The following is a 16,289-nucleotide window of genomic DNA, read 5'->3' as shown; positions in this document are numbered from 1 at the left end:
GATCTCTATCATCCTCGGGCTCCAGAATACTATTCTTTCTCCAAAAAAGAAAATCCATATTAGCATAAATACTTGGTATCGGAAAGATTTCAGCACTCGTCGGGGTTGATGATAACACCCATGCTTGTAAGGCCGGAGGGCACTCGAAGATAGCATGAGTAACAGTCTCTTCTGGTGCTCCACATCTTGGGCAGTAATTGTCGCAGCGCATATTACGTCTTACCAGATTCCTTGTTACAGCCACCTGTCCAGATATTAATTGCCATATAAGATGGCATATCTTTTGTGGCGCATTCACCTTCCAAGCAAAGGCTTGAAGTTTTGTAATGCTGGGTTGTAGAATTTCTAAGTCCTCCTCATCTCTCATCAAGTTTGTAGCAACCCAATATCCCGACTTAACAGTGTATTGTCCATTCTTCGTGTAACTCCAGCTAAATGTGTCTCGTCGATGAGTAGGGCTTATGGCCAAACTCAGGATCATCAGGATATCCTCTTCATCAACATATTGTTCCAGTATTCGAACATCCCATTCCTTTGTAGCAGGATTGATAAGGCTACTTACGATCATCTTTGGGTTTACTGCTGGAGCCCGGGCCCGAGCCGGCCTAGCTGGCGTCGAAGGAATCCAATGATCCTCCCACACATTAACCTCGTACCCTGAATGCACTTTGCTTCTGATGCCCAAAAGTAACAGCTTCCTCGCAGCAGTTATACTTGTCCAAACATACGATGGGTTATCCACTGCGCCCATTCGCAACGGCGAACTCAAACGGTAATATCTTCCCCGTAAAACTCTTGCTACAAGTGAATCCGGAAATTGAACCAGGCGCCATAGCTGTTTAGCTAGCAGAGCTAAATTAAATTCATGGATCATACGGAACCCAATTCCTCCCTCTTCTCTAGGTGCACACATCTTCCCCCATTTTGCCCAATGTATTCCTCTTTTCGGAGGATTCGAACTCCACCAGAACTGTGCAATGGCACTTGCTAGGTTCTCACATATCTCCAAAGGAAGAAGAAAGCTGGACATGACATAGGTCGGAAGGGCTAGCAATATTGATTTAATCAAAACCTCCTTCCCTCCCTTCGATAACCATCTACCCGTCCAGCCATTCACTCTGTGTAGGAGCTTATCCTTTAAGAAAGCAAAAAGTTTGCACTTTGATCCACTGATGTCCTCTGGGATTCCTAAGTATGAGCCCATCCCACCTTCATTTTGTATACCCAGAGTATCCTTGATCTGTTGCCTATCGTTCGCTGGAACCCTTTTACCAAAGAGTAACGAGGATTTGTCAAAATTAATACGTTGACCTGATGCTTTCTCATATTTCCTTACTACTTTCATAACTTCTTCACATTCACGGGGCTCCGCCTTACAAAAGAAAAGGCTATCATCAGCAAAGAGAAGGTGAGATACCGAGGGGCAAGCACGAGCGGCTCGCATCCCCGTTATCTTCCCTTGATTCTCTGCTTGATTAAGAAGGCTAACGAGCGCTTCCGTGCATAGAATAAATATGAAAGGAGACAAAGGATCTCCTTGTCGTAAACCTCGTCCAGGGACAATGTTTCCCCTCGGATCTCCATTCATGAGGACTTTATACGTGACCGAAGTAATACATCGCATAATCCATTCGATCCACAATTCTGAAAAACCCATCTTTCTCATGACTGCCTCAATGAATGACCACTCCATCCTATCATATGCTTTGCTCATATCAGTTTTTATGGCCATTCGTTTAACCCTTCCTCCCGGTTTATTTCTCAGAGCGTGAAACATCTCCTGAGCTATCATGATGTTATCTGTGATCTGTCTACCAGCAACGAAGGCTGACTGAGTCTCTGATATCCGCTGTGGAAGAACCTTCCGCAATCTTTGGCATAAGACCTTAGATATTATCTTATAGCTGACATTACATAGACTAATAGGTCTGAACTTTGTCATCTCATTCGGCTTTGTTGTTTTAGGAATCAAACAGATGTTCGTGTCATTCAGACCCTGGGCCATAGTCCCCTCAAAAAGAAACTGATTAACCATACGAGTTAAATCATCTTTTACAATATCCCAAAACTTCTGATAGAAAAGAGCTGTCATTCCATCCGGTCCTGGAGCTTTCTCTGGGTGCATAGCAAACAATGCTAATTTGACCTCCCACTCTGTCACTGGGGCAGTCAAGCCCTCGTTTATTTCTCCAGTAATTGTAGGTGAGATCTCAGATAACGCTTCCGCTATATCCTCAGGGTTGGATGACTCAAATATTTGTCGGAAATAACTAGTAGCAATGGCTACTAATCCTTCTTCATCTTCCACGACATTCCCATTTTCATCCAGAAGTTGTGTTATCCTATTCTTTGCTCTTCTCTGCTTTACCAACGCATGGAAGTATTTTGAGTTCCTATCACCTTCCCTTAACCAGAGCACCCTACTTTTCTGTCTCCAGAACATCTCTTCTGCCTTAAGAGCAGTAGATAATTCCTTCAGGGCAGCTGCTATTTCCTCCGAGGTAGCATCGTCATTCGAGTATAGGTCCTCTACCTTTTCCTTGAGCTCTTCGACTAACTTCGCAGAATTCACATTGTTTTGTGTCCTCCAATGGCTTAAAGCTTTTCTACAACTAGCAATGTGCTCCATAATATTCGCCTCCGGAGGCAAGTCCTCCGACTTCCATCCTGCGAGAATGACTTGCCGTAGTTCCTCATTATCCAGCCAGCGTTTATCAAATTTAAACTTCTTTTTTCTCCTCCCTGGCTTTCTTAAAATATCAGCTAAGACCGGACGATGATCCGATCCCCAAAGCCTGAGATATCTGACAGCTGAGTGGGGAAATTTTTCATGCCAATCTTCATTTCCCACTGCTCTATCCAGGCGACATCTAACAGTCGTCCCTCCTGATCTTTTCCCCACCCACGATAGCATATTTCCGGTGAATGGAAACTCTAACATGCCACAGTCACGCAACATTTGCTTGAAAGGCAAGAAGGAACTATCTGAGCGCCTTCTGCCTCCCACTTTCTCACTATGGTCAATTATCTCATTAAAATCACCGATCATGAACCATGGTCCATTTCGTGTTGTTGAGAAACGCGTAAGACGTTCCCAAACCTGATCCCTACGTTCTAAAACAGGGTCTCCATAAACAAATGTCATAAAGACTTTTATTCCATCAATGACTGCCTCAATGTCAATCATTCTGTTATTTGAAAATAAAACATTAACTTGAAAATCATCCATAAATAAAAGAGCTAAACCTCCGCTGAGACCAAGTGGCTCAACGGTAAACAAGTGATCAAATCCTAAGTCGGCCTGAATGTTTTGCAACAGCAGCCTCTTATTCTTCGTTTCAGAAAGGAATACAAGTCCTGGGTGATGCTTCTGACACATCTCCGTAAGGCGTCGAACTGTGAGGTCATTCCCTATCCCCCGACAGTTCCAACTGAGCGTCCTCATTTATGCTTGTGTGATGAGTTTTTGGAACTCATCAAAACCTCATACTTTGAAGAACTCTCTTTGATCTTCCTTGTGTGGTGTCGTCTTGTGCTTTCTGGTCCACGCAGAGACACATTAGCTGACGATGATCGCTTAGTTGGAGATCCCCTACGAAGGATCTCAAATTTCCGACTGGGAATGCCCAATGGAGCACTACGTTTGACTCCCAGTTTCCTGTTTCTTGTCGACTTCGTACCAGACGGCCGTCCCTTCCCATCCGAAGGGTCCTCCCTAGCGCCAGTTGCTTCCATCTCCATAAGATCCAAGCCAAGAAGGTCATCCTCATTATCATCCGTATCCAGCATACCTCCATCTTGTTGATCCAACAGCTCCATGTCATGTAAGGCCTCAATGATTTGATCCTTAGCTCCCGATGATTCTGTTTCTCTCAATGGAGAGAACGTAAGAGAACGAGCATCTCCTCCGTCCCGAAGAGTTACATTCTCCACCATATGATGATCACGCACTGGAGTGACAATCGTGCTCGCCAATTTCCTGCTAGACCCGCCAGCATTGTTGTCGACAGTACTCGGCTCACAGACCTGTTCATAAGGAACAATCTCCTGAGATGTTTCAGCGTGTTCAGGACGAGTTTGAACAGCGTCATATGCCTCAGCTTTCCTTGCCTTTACCCTCCAAGCTTGCTCCGTTCTCCGTTCATAAGGACCATATCGTGTTCCACCATCTCTATTTCTCTGTTTGTACTCGTTACGGCGACGCATGACCCTGTCACCGTGATGTCCTCGTTGATCTTCCTCCCTTGCACGATACTGAGAGCCCCTGCTGTCATAATTGTTCCCACTTGAAACATACCGTGCGGCTTGCGAAGAGGCATATCGATCCCTTCCCGTCAGCAAAGACTGACGAGAAGATTGTTGTGAGGACTGCGAGTGTAACATCTGATCCTGAGGGAGCTGCACACGCGAGAATACTCCTGATCGCTGAAGTGATGGCTGGATCCTTGTTCTAATATCAAGGGAGGGGCAGTATCCCTTTTCATGAGACATCATTCCACAGATTGAACAATGCTTGAACAGCTTATCATACTTAATCTCTATTGTAACCTCGTCACCTTCATACTCCACCTTTCGTGAGAACTTCAAGGGCCGGCGAGAGTCTACCTCGATGAGCATACGGCCCTCAGTTAGCTCTAGAGTATCTATGTGACCAATGCGTCCTCCTATGTTCCTCAGGTTCGTGTCAGTCCACAAGTGTAGCGGAAATCCGATCAGGTGAACCCAGAATGGAATGATCCATGGGTAGTCATCGTGAACAATAGGTTCCCAGCGCACAAGTACAAACATACAAAAATTGTAATGGAAAGGCCCCTGTCGTAGGACAAAGTTTAGATCCTCTTCTGTTGTAAAATTAAGCAAAAACTTCCCATTCCCTAGATCATTTGCCGTTATTTTATCAGCCAAACCCCACTGAGCTGGCATTGTTTGGAGAAGCTTCTCCACAGTTTGTTTTCGATGGTTAAGGATCTTTCCGATCAGAGACAAGCCGAACTCTTTGATGAGATAGGAATCATCGCGATCCACCAATTTAATTGGCACATCATCATCATCATCGTACAAAATCCCTTTCCCCTTAACATCGGCCTGATGAGCCGACTTCATGCGAAACGACGATCCCATATAACGATATGGACCGAGACGATCAGCAAAACGATCCTGTTATAAGCGATGTTGAATGTTGCAAAGACGATCCCGTTGCAAAGCTATACGAAGATAAAGCCGTTGAATGTTGAACGTAGATGTACGTACAGAGTGATGGTATTTCAAAGGAAAACAATCAGATCAAGCAGTTCCCCTTGCTCTCCGTAAACTCTAACCCTTGGTGGGATCGTGCCGACAAAGATCGTACACGGGTGAGCTGATCTACGGACGGAACTGTTAGACTCAACAAGGATCAAGTACAGCACTGAAGTTGCTTGAGGAAGACGGCACCGGTGAACCAGGGGGAAACGAAAAACAGGAAAGCCACAAGGAGTGTCGACAGTCTCCCTTGTGATGTTGACGACGCTGCCGCGAGAGCCGTGTGAAGAAATCACCGTCAGTGATGCTCAGATCTGAGAGTCGCCTTCTCCATCGCCCAAAGCCCTAGCCGTCAGGTTGAAACCTGCATTCCGTTGATTATAACTATAACTGTTTACATACCCATAAACCTATATATATATAGTAGTAAATTATATAATCTTTATTATTTCTGTGGGGGAAGGACGGGTGTATCCAATAAATTTTGGGTATTTTGATATTCGGTTTCATTTTGAGCATTTTTTGTTTTTGGTTTGTAGTTTTAAAAATTTCGGAAACGTTCGAGTATTTACAAAATTTGGTTTGGTTTCGTTTCGGTTTTTTGGTTTTTGGTTAGGTTCAAGTAGAAAGAGTTGGAACCGGCTAATATCCAAAACAATTTGGATCCAATTCGTTTCAGTTTGGTTCCGGTTTTTGAAATTTTTTGGATAATATGGGAAAAATTCGGATTTTTCAGTTTAAATATCCGGTAATTCAAGGAATTCAGATATCAGGTAGTTCGAAATTTTTAATATTTCAGATTAAATATTCGGATAATTTGGGTTTTGAGTAATTCAGTTTATAAATATTTTGTTATGATAATTGGTTATTTAAAACTAAATATAATTAATATTTTAGGTATATAATTTGTATTTTAAAAATTCATGTACTCATTCGATTCTCGATTTTAGTTCTTATCAGATTTTGTTTTTCAGTTCTAAAGATATATGATCCGCTCGGATATTTATGAAATTTGATTCTGTTTTGATTTTGGTTTTTTGATTCGGTACGGTTCAATTTTTCGATTCCGGATAAATTTGTCTAAGCTTAAACAGTAGATCTAGCATTTTTAAACAAATGATAAAAAATAAACTCTCGATTGGATACACCTTTGCAAGTTTTGTAAAAAAAAATATTCACAAACTAATTATATAGTTCTTAGATTATATTTAAAACAAATTAATTTTTATATTGAAATATTATATCTTACAATAAATTATTATTATACTTATTTGAAAATTTAATTTTTAGTTTATTTATTTTACATATCGAATAAATATTTGGTTAATAATATAATTTTTTCAGATATTCCTCTCTTCAATCCTTTAACCGATCTCTGTTTCTGCTAACAAAAAAAAAAAAAACCGATCTCTGTTTCTAGATGAGAGGTCTTAAAGATTTGACATAACATGACTTAATCAGATTCTTTCATCTGTGTTACTATGGCCAGGTAAAAAAGTGTTTATAAATTATACACATATGCATCTTCCTTGAGCACAGTCAATATAGAAATGTCTCTTTTCGTTCTGTTTTCTTGTGAATGGATTGGTCATCTGGACAACAACATTTTACTCTCTCTCTCTTTTGATAACTCAGGTATTCCGAGCTTAGAGTCAGATATAACAAGAAATAGAGTTGTCCCCTCTTCTATGATATAACATTCAAACATAACAAGGCATTCAAATTTTACTCTAGTTTTCCCAGTGGGGACTCAAAAGCATGGTCATCAACTAGCCATAGACCAAAGTCATGGAAACGTTTCATCTTATTATTGTAACCGATAATGTAGTTGTTGTGGACTATGACATGTTTCCCCTTTGTCTCTTCAACCCATGTCTTGTTCATGAAATACAATCCCCCTGTTGGAAACGCTGCTTGCGGTAGCAAGTATAGATCTAGCTGCAGGAGAGAAGATCACCAAAAGGAGTTGAGTATGAATTCAAACACATGAATTAGTTCAAAAACCGTAATCGAACATTCATAAGTAGATTATAGGCGTTACATGAAGGTCGACTCTTTTGAGATTATAAGCTTTAAACCCAAAAAAATACCTGATGAGCGGTTTTGTTGAGTGCCCAGTTAAAAGCAGGCTGATCGTTTCCTTCGTATGCGTTAGAACCAGCATGAAGTTCCTGAATCCATTTCTTCATGAGAAGCTTTGCTCCATACTTGGGACGCAAGAATATCATGCAGCTACATATATAAGTCACTCCCATTCGATCCGGAGGTGGTAAACCATGGGAATGGTTCAAAGGCTTAATCTGGCACCAAAACCAACCGGAGAATTAAAATTTAATAAATAAACTCTAAAATAAATGTCAAGGAGATGTGTGAATTAAAAAAAAAAGTGTGAATAAAAAAAATGCACATACTCTAGTCCTGTCATCGGTGAAGTATGCGTCATGGCTTCCTTGTAAATACTGAAAAGGATCTTGCAACCAGACCATATCAACATCGTTGTACATCACATTATAACCTAGCTCCAAAAGTTGCAAGAGATGTTGCGGCCTCCGAGATGTAAAATTGAAGAAACCCTAGATTTGGATATTAGAAAATTAGTTGCAAGATAGGTTTTGAAACGGGGAATACAGAATCATTCAAAATCGTTCAAACTCAGAAAAAATATGTTAAAGCTATATATACTTTTTTTTTTTTTTTTTTTGTAACACAAAGCTATATATACCTTGGAACCGAACTTATGTGCGGTCTCAGAATTGAGAGCTGGGGGGACGAGAACCGCATGGCCGGGCCACTTGTTGTTAATCTTGTAGAGAGTAGCGTAATCCTCAGCTATCACGAGGACTTTGTCTTGATGCTTCTGTCTAGATACGCTAATTAACCAGTTGTTAAGGAAAGGCAAGAAGGGATAGCTAACGGTGCATACGATCACTGTACCGTCCTTAGCGACGAACTTGGCTGCTTGAGCGAGAGAATAGTTGCGCCAGTTGGTGGGCAATGAAGAAGAAGAGGTTCTGTTAGGAAACAGGAATAAGGGAGTTCCTGCCCAGGGTAAGAATACACCGAGGATGATGAGGAGAGTCACGAGGAGGAGGAGACCGTTGCGGCTCGTGAGAAAGATATGACAACCCTTTGAGGTTGAAGAATAAGAATAAGGAGAGGAATAGAAAAGCTGTTGCGCCATTGTTCTCGCAGGAGAGGGAGGAAGAAGACAAGTTTTACTTCTGATATATAGGATATGAACGTGTGTATAAGTGTATATTAACAGACTACATATGTTAAGGAACTACCATATGATTTGTTTACTAAAATGGAGAAAATAATAGCATTATATCTATATATGTAAAGGAACTATATATGCTTTTTCACTAAAATAGAGACAAATAATAACATAATATAAATGTTAAAGAAACATTCATAATAAACTTTTACTGAAGTAGAGAAAAATAATAACATAATAATACAATTTTAAGGAACTTCCATATGCTTTTTCTTTACTAAAGCTAAGTAGTGAAAAATAATTAGATAAAACATGTTTGTTTTTGTAATTAGCATAATACATGTTTCCCCTTTGTTTTATTAAAAAATTTTGATTAATTTATCACTTCAATAATCATTTTTAAATGGAGATGAGAACACAATTAGAAAGCATTAGACTGTTGAAAGAGATTGACTAGCTAACTTTTTTTTTTCTTTTGTCATCAACATAAACAATATTCGATTAAGATTTTGCTAACCAAACGGGTGACTTTGTGTCCATATGGACCAAATAGGACTGACTTCGTGCACCATGTGCAAGATTATCTGTCCTTGTATTCTGAGTCTAAGGTACATGTGTGAGAAGGAAAGTAGGAAAACTTTCTTTCAGGCGATGAATATCTTCAAGGTATGATGCATATGCATGACATTCTTCTGGTTCCAAAACCATTTTCACCAACTGAGAATAATATGTTGCAAATATGACATGAAATTGTCGAAAATTGACTTACTAACTTGTAGAGAGGAGATGACAAAAAAAAAAAAAAACTTGTAGAGAGGAAAACACTACTTTGTACTAATTTTAATCATAAATATGTTACCACAAAAACGTTTGAAGAAGAGTAAGATCATCTCCGATGAGACACCAAAACACCAAATTTATTGTAATTTCATTTTCAACGAGACTCCAAAAGTGACACCATCCCACCAAATATGGTGTCGTGTGAATAGTGTTACATCAAATTTGATGTAACTTATTCATCACATAAAATATTAAAATAATATATTTTATTAATATAAATTTAATTATAGATACCTTAGTTCTTTTAATTAGTTTAGCTAATACTTAAATGAATATATCATAATATTTTGTAATTTTTATTTTCATTTTCACATTACTAAAAAGTAAAAACACTAATTCTTATTTATTTATAATTGTATTAATATGATTAAATGAGTAATGTCAATTACAATAAATCGTAACAAAATAATATTTTTTATTCTAAATGTATTAAATTTAAATTTTGACTAATATTTAAAATATAATAAATAAATAAGTATACAAATTAAATAAAAGAAAAAATAAAATATATAAATAAACAGAAAAATAAAATTACCAAATTTGATAAATAAATTTAAAAATAAATGTAATTAATATAGTTAGACAATTATAAATAATTAATGTATTAGACTACCAAAACCAAAAAAAATTAATAATATAAAAATTATTTTGGTGTGGTGATTGATGATGAAAAAATAAAATTTAATACTAAAATACCAAATTTAGTGTTATGGTTGGAGATGCCTACGTAGTATACTGCTAAACACGTTTCTCCAGTCAAGATTTTCAGGTTGTGAATGGTTACGGCTGGACTGGTTCAATTTTTGAGTTGGGCGGGTGATCTCCATTCAAAATAGTTATAGAAACAATAGGTTGTGGTTAGTAAATGATTAAAAAGTATTACTTATATCATTGTTGAGAATCATGCATGTTATAGATAGGCAGCATTCATAAGATTGAAATGAAAGAAAAAGTTGAGACTCTCCCGATGTAACCTGGGAAGTAATCAAGAAAGAGATTTGACATTTTCCAACTTATGCTTACTCAAAAAAAAACCACGAAAATGATAATTCTTTTTGTTTCTGAAAAGCGATAAATCTTTTTATATTGTTGTTGTTTCTTATTTCTGGTATGTATAAAATGCCAGTCATTTTTTTGTTTTCTTTTTAAAGATTGTAGTAGTCAAGTATAATCACTAATACAATTTTTATTCAGAAAACATTGAATCGATTATCCAAATTATTATATATTTCTTTATCACACACTGTTTTATCATACCAACAACATTTGTTCTATAATATGCATTCTTATGCAAATTGTATATATACCATAATGTACCATCTAACTCAGTTTTTAAATTTTTTATAAAATAAAGAAGAAAATCTAGGGTTTTTTACAGAATTGACCTACAACTTAAAGTCAAACACAAAACTAACCTTTTTTTTTTTGGAAATTGGTTTTACCCTATTCACCCCACAAGTTCATATAATTCACGAAAATGCAATCAACTTTTTTTTCTTTTCGGAAATGATATTTTTATTCTCTCACCCTCATCATCTTCAAGTAATTACAAGATTTCTATTGTCATCAATATCCTAACCACCATGAACAACCAATTTGAAGCTCTTAATGCTCCCAAAATCGAGTTACCCTTCTTCTTTTTCCATTCTTATGAACTAAACACAACATATCTCTCACTTTCTCTCCACATTGAGCTAAAAAAACCCAAATTAATTTTGATTTTACATTTTTTATGGTTCATAAAGTCATAGAAGCTAACGATTATGGGTGGGTCACTTTCGTTTGAGATTCTGTGTGCTTGGAGAAGCCTTATGTGTGCTAAGGAAGTTATCTCACCAATTAAGGTATGAAATCAAATTTTTTTCCAGATCTGTTCGTCAAACGACTTACATGGGAAGTCGTCTGGCAGTAGACGACTTACCTGGAAGTCGTCTGGTCAACGCAGAAGTTATTTTTGTAATTGACTTTGAAATCTGTTTTCTGAGACGACTGAAAGTTAAGTCGTCTGATTTTGTTTGATTACAAAAAAATCTCCAAAAAACCTAGACGACTTACATTTCAGTGGTCATAGGTTAGTTTTGCATTTGACTGAATTATTTTAGAAGTTTGACTTTCCCGGACGACTTACATTTCAGCCGTCTGGTGAAAATTGAAATATCAATATTTTATTAACACAAAATATAAAGGCGGATAACCTAGCACGCAGTGTCATGACACAAACGTCTTTCGTCGTTCACATGGATCAACATCTCCCAGCGTGGTTTACAGGGTCAATATGAGTCTGTAATGTTGTTGACAAAAAAGAAAACGACTTACAATTAAGTCGTTATAGGTTAGTTTTGCAATTAAAAAAAAAACTTCAATATTTAATTATACCCAGACGACTTACAATTCAGTCATCCGCCCGACGACTTACATGTAAGTCGTCCATGATTTTATTCCGAGATTCTGGTCAAACCTCATAAATAATGGACGACTTACAATTCAGTCGTCTATATATAATTAAATATTGAAGTTTTTTTTTCAATTGCAAAACTAACCTATGACGACTTAATTGTAAGTCGTCTAGTTTTAAAAAAATATTGATATTTTAATTTTTATGAGACGACTAAAATGTAAGTCGTCCAAGAAAGTCAAACTTCTGAAATAATCCAGTCAAATGCAAAACTAACCTATGACGACTGAAATGTAAGTCGTCTAGCCTTTTTGAAGTTTTTTTTTAACCAAACAAAAGTAGACGACTTATTTTTCAGTCGTCTCAAATAACAGATTTCAAAGTCAATTGCAAAAATAACCTCTGCGTTGACCAGACGACTTATATTTTAGTCATCTGGAATACTTAGATTGAAGTCGTCCGCGTCGACCTAAATGGACGACTCTCTGGAAGTCTACTAGATGACCTCCGTGGATGTCGTCTGCGTCAATGTTTAATAAACTTGCATTTTCTCTAAAACTATAAAGACTTTTTAACATTTTTTTGTTAATTCATGTTTATTAATGAATATTTGGGCTACTGAATAAAATTTATAACTTAATTAGTGATATTTATGAGGTTACCAACATTCACATTAATTAAAGTTTCTAACTGATCCGAGAAGACTTCAGTGGAAGTCTTCTCCGCTAGTTTTTAAGTTTTCTACGTTAGTTTTGGAATAACTTATATTTTTAAGAGTGATAAGTAACTTCAAGATATGTAAAACTCATATTTACAAAATATGTTCTCTCCCTTAGTTTTATTAAATTTGACTAAGTTTTTCAACGCAAACTTATAAAAAATATGATATGCTTTGACTAGTTACAATTGTTTGTTTCCATCTCTTAAGTATTATTGTTATAGACAATAATGATGATTATTGTTATGAGCTAGAAGAAGGGTTAAAATGCTTCTTAAAATGTTGTATCAATATAAAGCTACCAACATTCTTGTTTATTAAGATGAGAAAAAGGTCATTGGAGTTTATTATTGCATATGAGAGATCCAAAGATAAGAAAAAAACTACTGAAGTCTATTATTTCATTGATTTGTAAATGTGTAAAAACATTGTTAGCACATATATTACATCTTGGGAAACATTATTACTGATTTTACAAAAAAAATCACAACTAAAAGAGTAGACATGCAATTCACAAAACAGACCACAAACAAAACTATTATAGATCATTCCTCTACAAAGACAAGCTTGGACTCCACTTGATATGGAAGAAGACTTTGTCAAAAGACTTCGAGGAAGTCTAGACGACTTTTGGGAAGTCCAGACGACTTCCAGAAAGTCCAAACGACTTTCAGAAAATCTAGACGACTTTCAGGAAGTCCAGACGACTTTCAGGAAGTCCAGACAACTTTCAGGAAGTCTAGACGACTTTCAGGAAGTCTAGACGACTGAAGTGGAAGTATTCTGGAAGACTTCCTGGAAGTCGTCTAGTGCATTATATTTTAGACGACTAACAGGTAAGTCGTCCCAGAAGTCTTCCAGATCTGAAAAACCTACATATCAAATCTAAATCTGAAAAAACCTGCATATCCAAAAACGTTCAAGTGGCTTAAAACAGAAAAAAAGAGTGGAAGATTAGATAAATCTACCTTTATAGAACACACAAAAATACATATCTAAAATTAATAGATCTACCTTTAAATGACTGGAAGATGAGTACCATATGATTAAGAACCTGCAAAAAAGATAGATTAGTAAGAAAGACATGAGACAAAACTGAAAAATTCATATAAAGTTTGACGTTTTCAAGTCAAAGAGATTAGAGTGGGTTTGGAGAGTTTTAGTTTGGGAAAAAAGTAAGAACTTTATACAACAAGAAGTTACCAAATGGAGAAAAATCAGACATAAAAACTAACCAAAACGCTCAGATCTATTATGAAAGGGAGACATCGTTAGAAGACTTCCATGAAGTCCAGATGACTTCCAGGAAGTCCAGAAGACTTCCTCGAAGTCGTCTAGACCTCATGGAAGTCATCTGGACTTCAAATCCAGATCTGAAAAACCTGCATATCCAAAAACGTTGAAATGATTTAAAAATAGAGAAAATGAGTGGAAGATTAGATAAATCTACCTTTATAGAGCACACAAAAATACACTTTTAAAATAAATAGATCTACCTTTAAATTAGTGGAAGATGAGTACTATCTGATTAAAAACCTGCAAAAGAGATAGATTAGTAAGAAATACATGAGACAAAACTGAAAAATTCATATAAAGTTTGGTGTTTTCAAGTCAAAGAGATTAGAGAGAGATTGAAGAGTTTTAGAATGATGAACATTACATTTTTGTTACAGCCATTTGAGAGGAGAGAGAATGTGTAAATTTTTTTTTATATAGGGAGACAAAAAATCCAATTAGGTTAAATATTTTTGATTCAGACGACTTCCTTGACGACTTACTTGTAAGTCGTCCAGAAGAGTTTAATTTTTTTAGCGGAAAACTAAAATATTTTTAGCGGAAAACTAAAATAGAAGACTTTCCAAACGACTTACATTATTTAAGAGGAAAAATAATTTTTAAAAAAATTTTAGGCGGGAATATTTGGACGACTTACGTGTAAGTCGTCTGTTTTAATTTCTTCACCAGACGACTGAAATGTAAGTCGTCTAGACCCTAAACATAACCCCTAAACTTAATTAACTAACTAAACACTTAATAAAATCAAATTAAACTTCAAAAGTGTTTACTATACACAAAAATAAACACGTATAGAAAAAAAATTAATTTTTTCAAAAAAACATTCAAGCTTTCCAAAATCTAACCCTAAGAATACATACAATACTACAACATATGTTGCCAAACCCTAGACCAAAGAATACTATGATTCAGTACCTACACTCATCTATGTTGAAAACAATTCAATTTGTTATATTTTAATTTATATCACTTAAAACTGTTTATAATTACATGATTTTAATTTTTCGCTTATCAAAATATTTTTTAAAAAATTTATAAATTATTTTTAAGATCAACTACACCAGAAGACTTACTTTGAAGTTGTCCAGACGACTTCCAACATCTCAGACGACTTACTAGGGCTATATTCGTAAAAGTAGCTTCTGTTTTTTGTTTGGTCACAAGAGGCTGGGCTGTAATTTCACAAGGCTTTTAGGTTAACTTTGCATTTGATTCAAGTTTGGGTATAGGTTTGGGATTAAAGTCAAGTTGCGGGTTAGTTTTGGCAAATTTTCCGAAAATCTATGTGGAAATGGTAAATCATGTGCGTGTCTAAAAGAGTGGGAAAATGTAAAGAAAAAGGCTTGACACTGACTCAACAAAGGCTGGACTGGTGCAGTTTTTGGGTTGGATCCTGGGTGATCCAGTCAACACTAGTTATAATAACAATAGGTGGTTATTGAATGTTAAAAAGTTCAAATATTATTTATATTATTGTTGAGAATCATGCATATTTTAGATTGGCAATTCATTAGATTAAATTCGTAAGAAAGAATTGAGACTCTTCCATATAACTTTGGAAGTAACCACAAAAGTGATCAACCCATTTATACTATATGGTCGCTTCTATTTTTGGTACTTTAAAATGGGATTCATTTTGTTTATTTTTTTTTTTTTGAAATGTTAAATTTATTGATCATCGTAAATACAAATTTAAGTATTTTCTAATTTTCCTTTTCTTAGCATGTAGTAATCACGTATAAATATTTTGTGAGGAAGGACACATGATACACACATTTTTGAAATTTATTATTATTTTAGTTAAACAATATCTTATCATTAAAACAATTAAAGAAGATAAAACGTTGATATTCTTTTAGATCAGAGGTGTTAAATGGACATAATTTAAAAGTTGATATATATTTAAATGAGCAAATTAATTAATTGGGATACCAAAGTGAATAGTAAGAAATAGATATTAAAACGCTTAAAAAGTGTGTGAGCCCTAAATATTTCTCCCAGGCCCGCATCTCGAGGTGCACCGTTTTGGATGGATCTCCTCTGCTCCAGCTCCGTCGCTCCTTCAGACTCCCTTTGAAGCAGCTCTGCTCCTCTTCCATGGCCTTTATGGTGAATGCTCCTCCTTCGTCGTTTTTCAGACCTTCTCTAGATCTGCCTCCGTACGAGTATCCTCCGCGTGAAGTTCTTTCTCCCGTCGCTCCACCGAAACCTTCAAACCCTCCAGTTGTCCCTCTTGTGTCCTCCAGTGACTCTCCCTTCCCCTGTGGATGCTTCTTTCCTGTTGTGTGCAGGTCGTCTCTTTGTCAGGTCGTGGAAGGGTCTATTCTCAGATCTTGTCCCAACCTTCAACCCCACCCTCCTGTTACAGTCCTCTAGGTTCATCATAGCTCCTCTCTCTCTGCTTACCTTTATTCTGTTGAATTGGTTGGAACGCGAGTTGTATAGGGGACTTTGAACTTGGGGTCAATGGTTTTAGTTGTTAATGTTACGATGGACAGAGTTTCCTTCGGTTATACCTTCGCCTCGGAGCGATTTCTTCCTGCAGTATGTAGGTCCTTAATTGTATTCAGTCTGGTCTTTGG

At 36.5% G+C, this 16,289-nt stretch overlaps 1 protein-coding gene across 1 annotated transcript; it reads right to left on the bottom strand.

Moving 5' to 3' along the window:
- Nucleotides 1–5,798: 5,798 nt before the first annotated feature.
- On the bottom strand, nucleotides 5,799–10,657 carry LOC103833431 (UDP-D-xylose:L-fucose alpha-1,3-D-xylosyltransferase MGP4). Its single transcript, XM_033277616.1, has 4 exons — nucleotides 7,964–10,657; nucleotides 7,653–7,814; nucleotides 7,332–7,541; nucleotides 5,799–7,179 (listed from the first exon to the last, which is right to left on the bottom strand). Exons 1-4 carry the CDS (start codon nucleotides 8,420–8,422, stop codon nucleotides 6,967–6,969), a joined length of 1,044 nt encoding a protein of 347 aa, XP_033133507.1. The 5' UTR covers nucleotides 8,423–10,657; the 3' UTR covers nucleotides 5,799–6,966.
- Nucleotides 10,658–16,289: the final 5,632 nt, after the last annotated feature.

This window comes from Brassica rapa, chromosome A08 (assembly GCF_000309985.2).
Source record: "Brassica rapa cultivar Chiifu-401-42 chromosome A08, CAAS_Brap_v3.01, whole genome shotgun sequence".
NCBI classification, from domain to species: Eukaryota; Viridiplantae; Streptophyta; class Magnoliopsida; order Brassicales; family Brassicaceae; genus Brassica; species Brassica rapa.
Note: the sequence above shows the minus strand (reverse complement) of the source record. Positions and strands in the feature narration are given on the sequence as shown.

Coding starts and splice junctions, on each gene's coding strand:
- LOC103833431 (XM_033277616.1), bottom strand. CDS start 8,422: ATGGCGCAACAGCTTTTCTATTCCTCTCCTTATTCTTATTCTTCAACC. Junction 7,815..7,963: donor CACATAAGTTCGGTTCCAAG/GTATATATAGCT, acceptor ATCCAAATCTAG/GGTTTCTTCAATTTTACATC. Junction 7,180..7,331: donor TCAACAAAACCGCTCATCAG/GTATTTTTTTGG, acceptor TCTCTCCTGCAG/CTAGATCTATACTTGCTACC.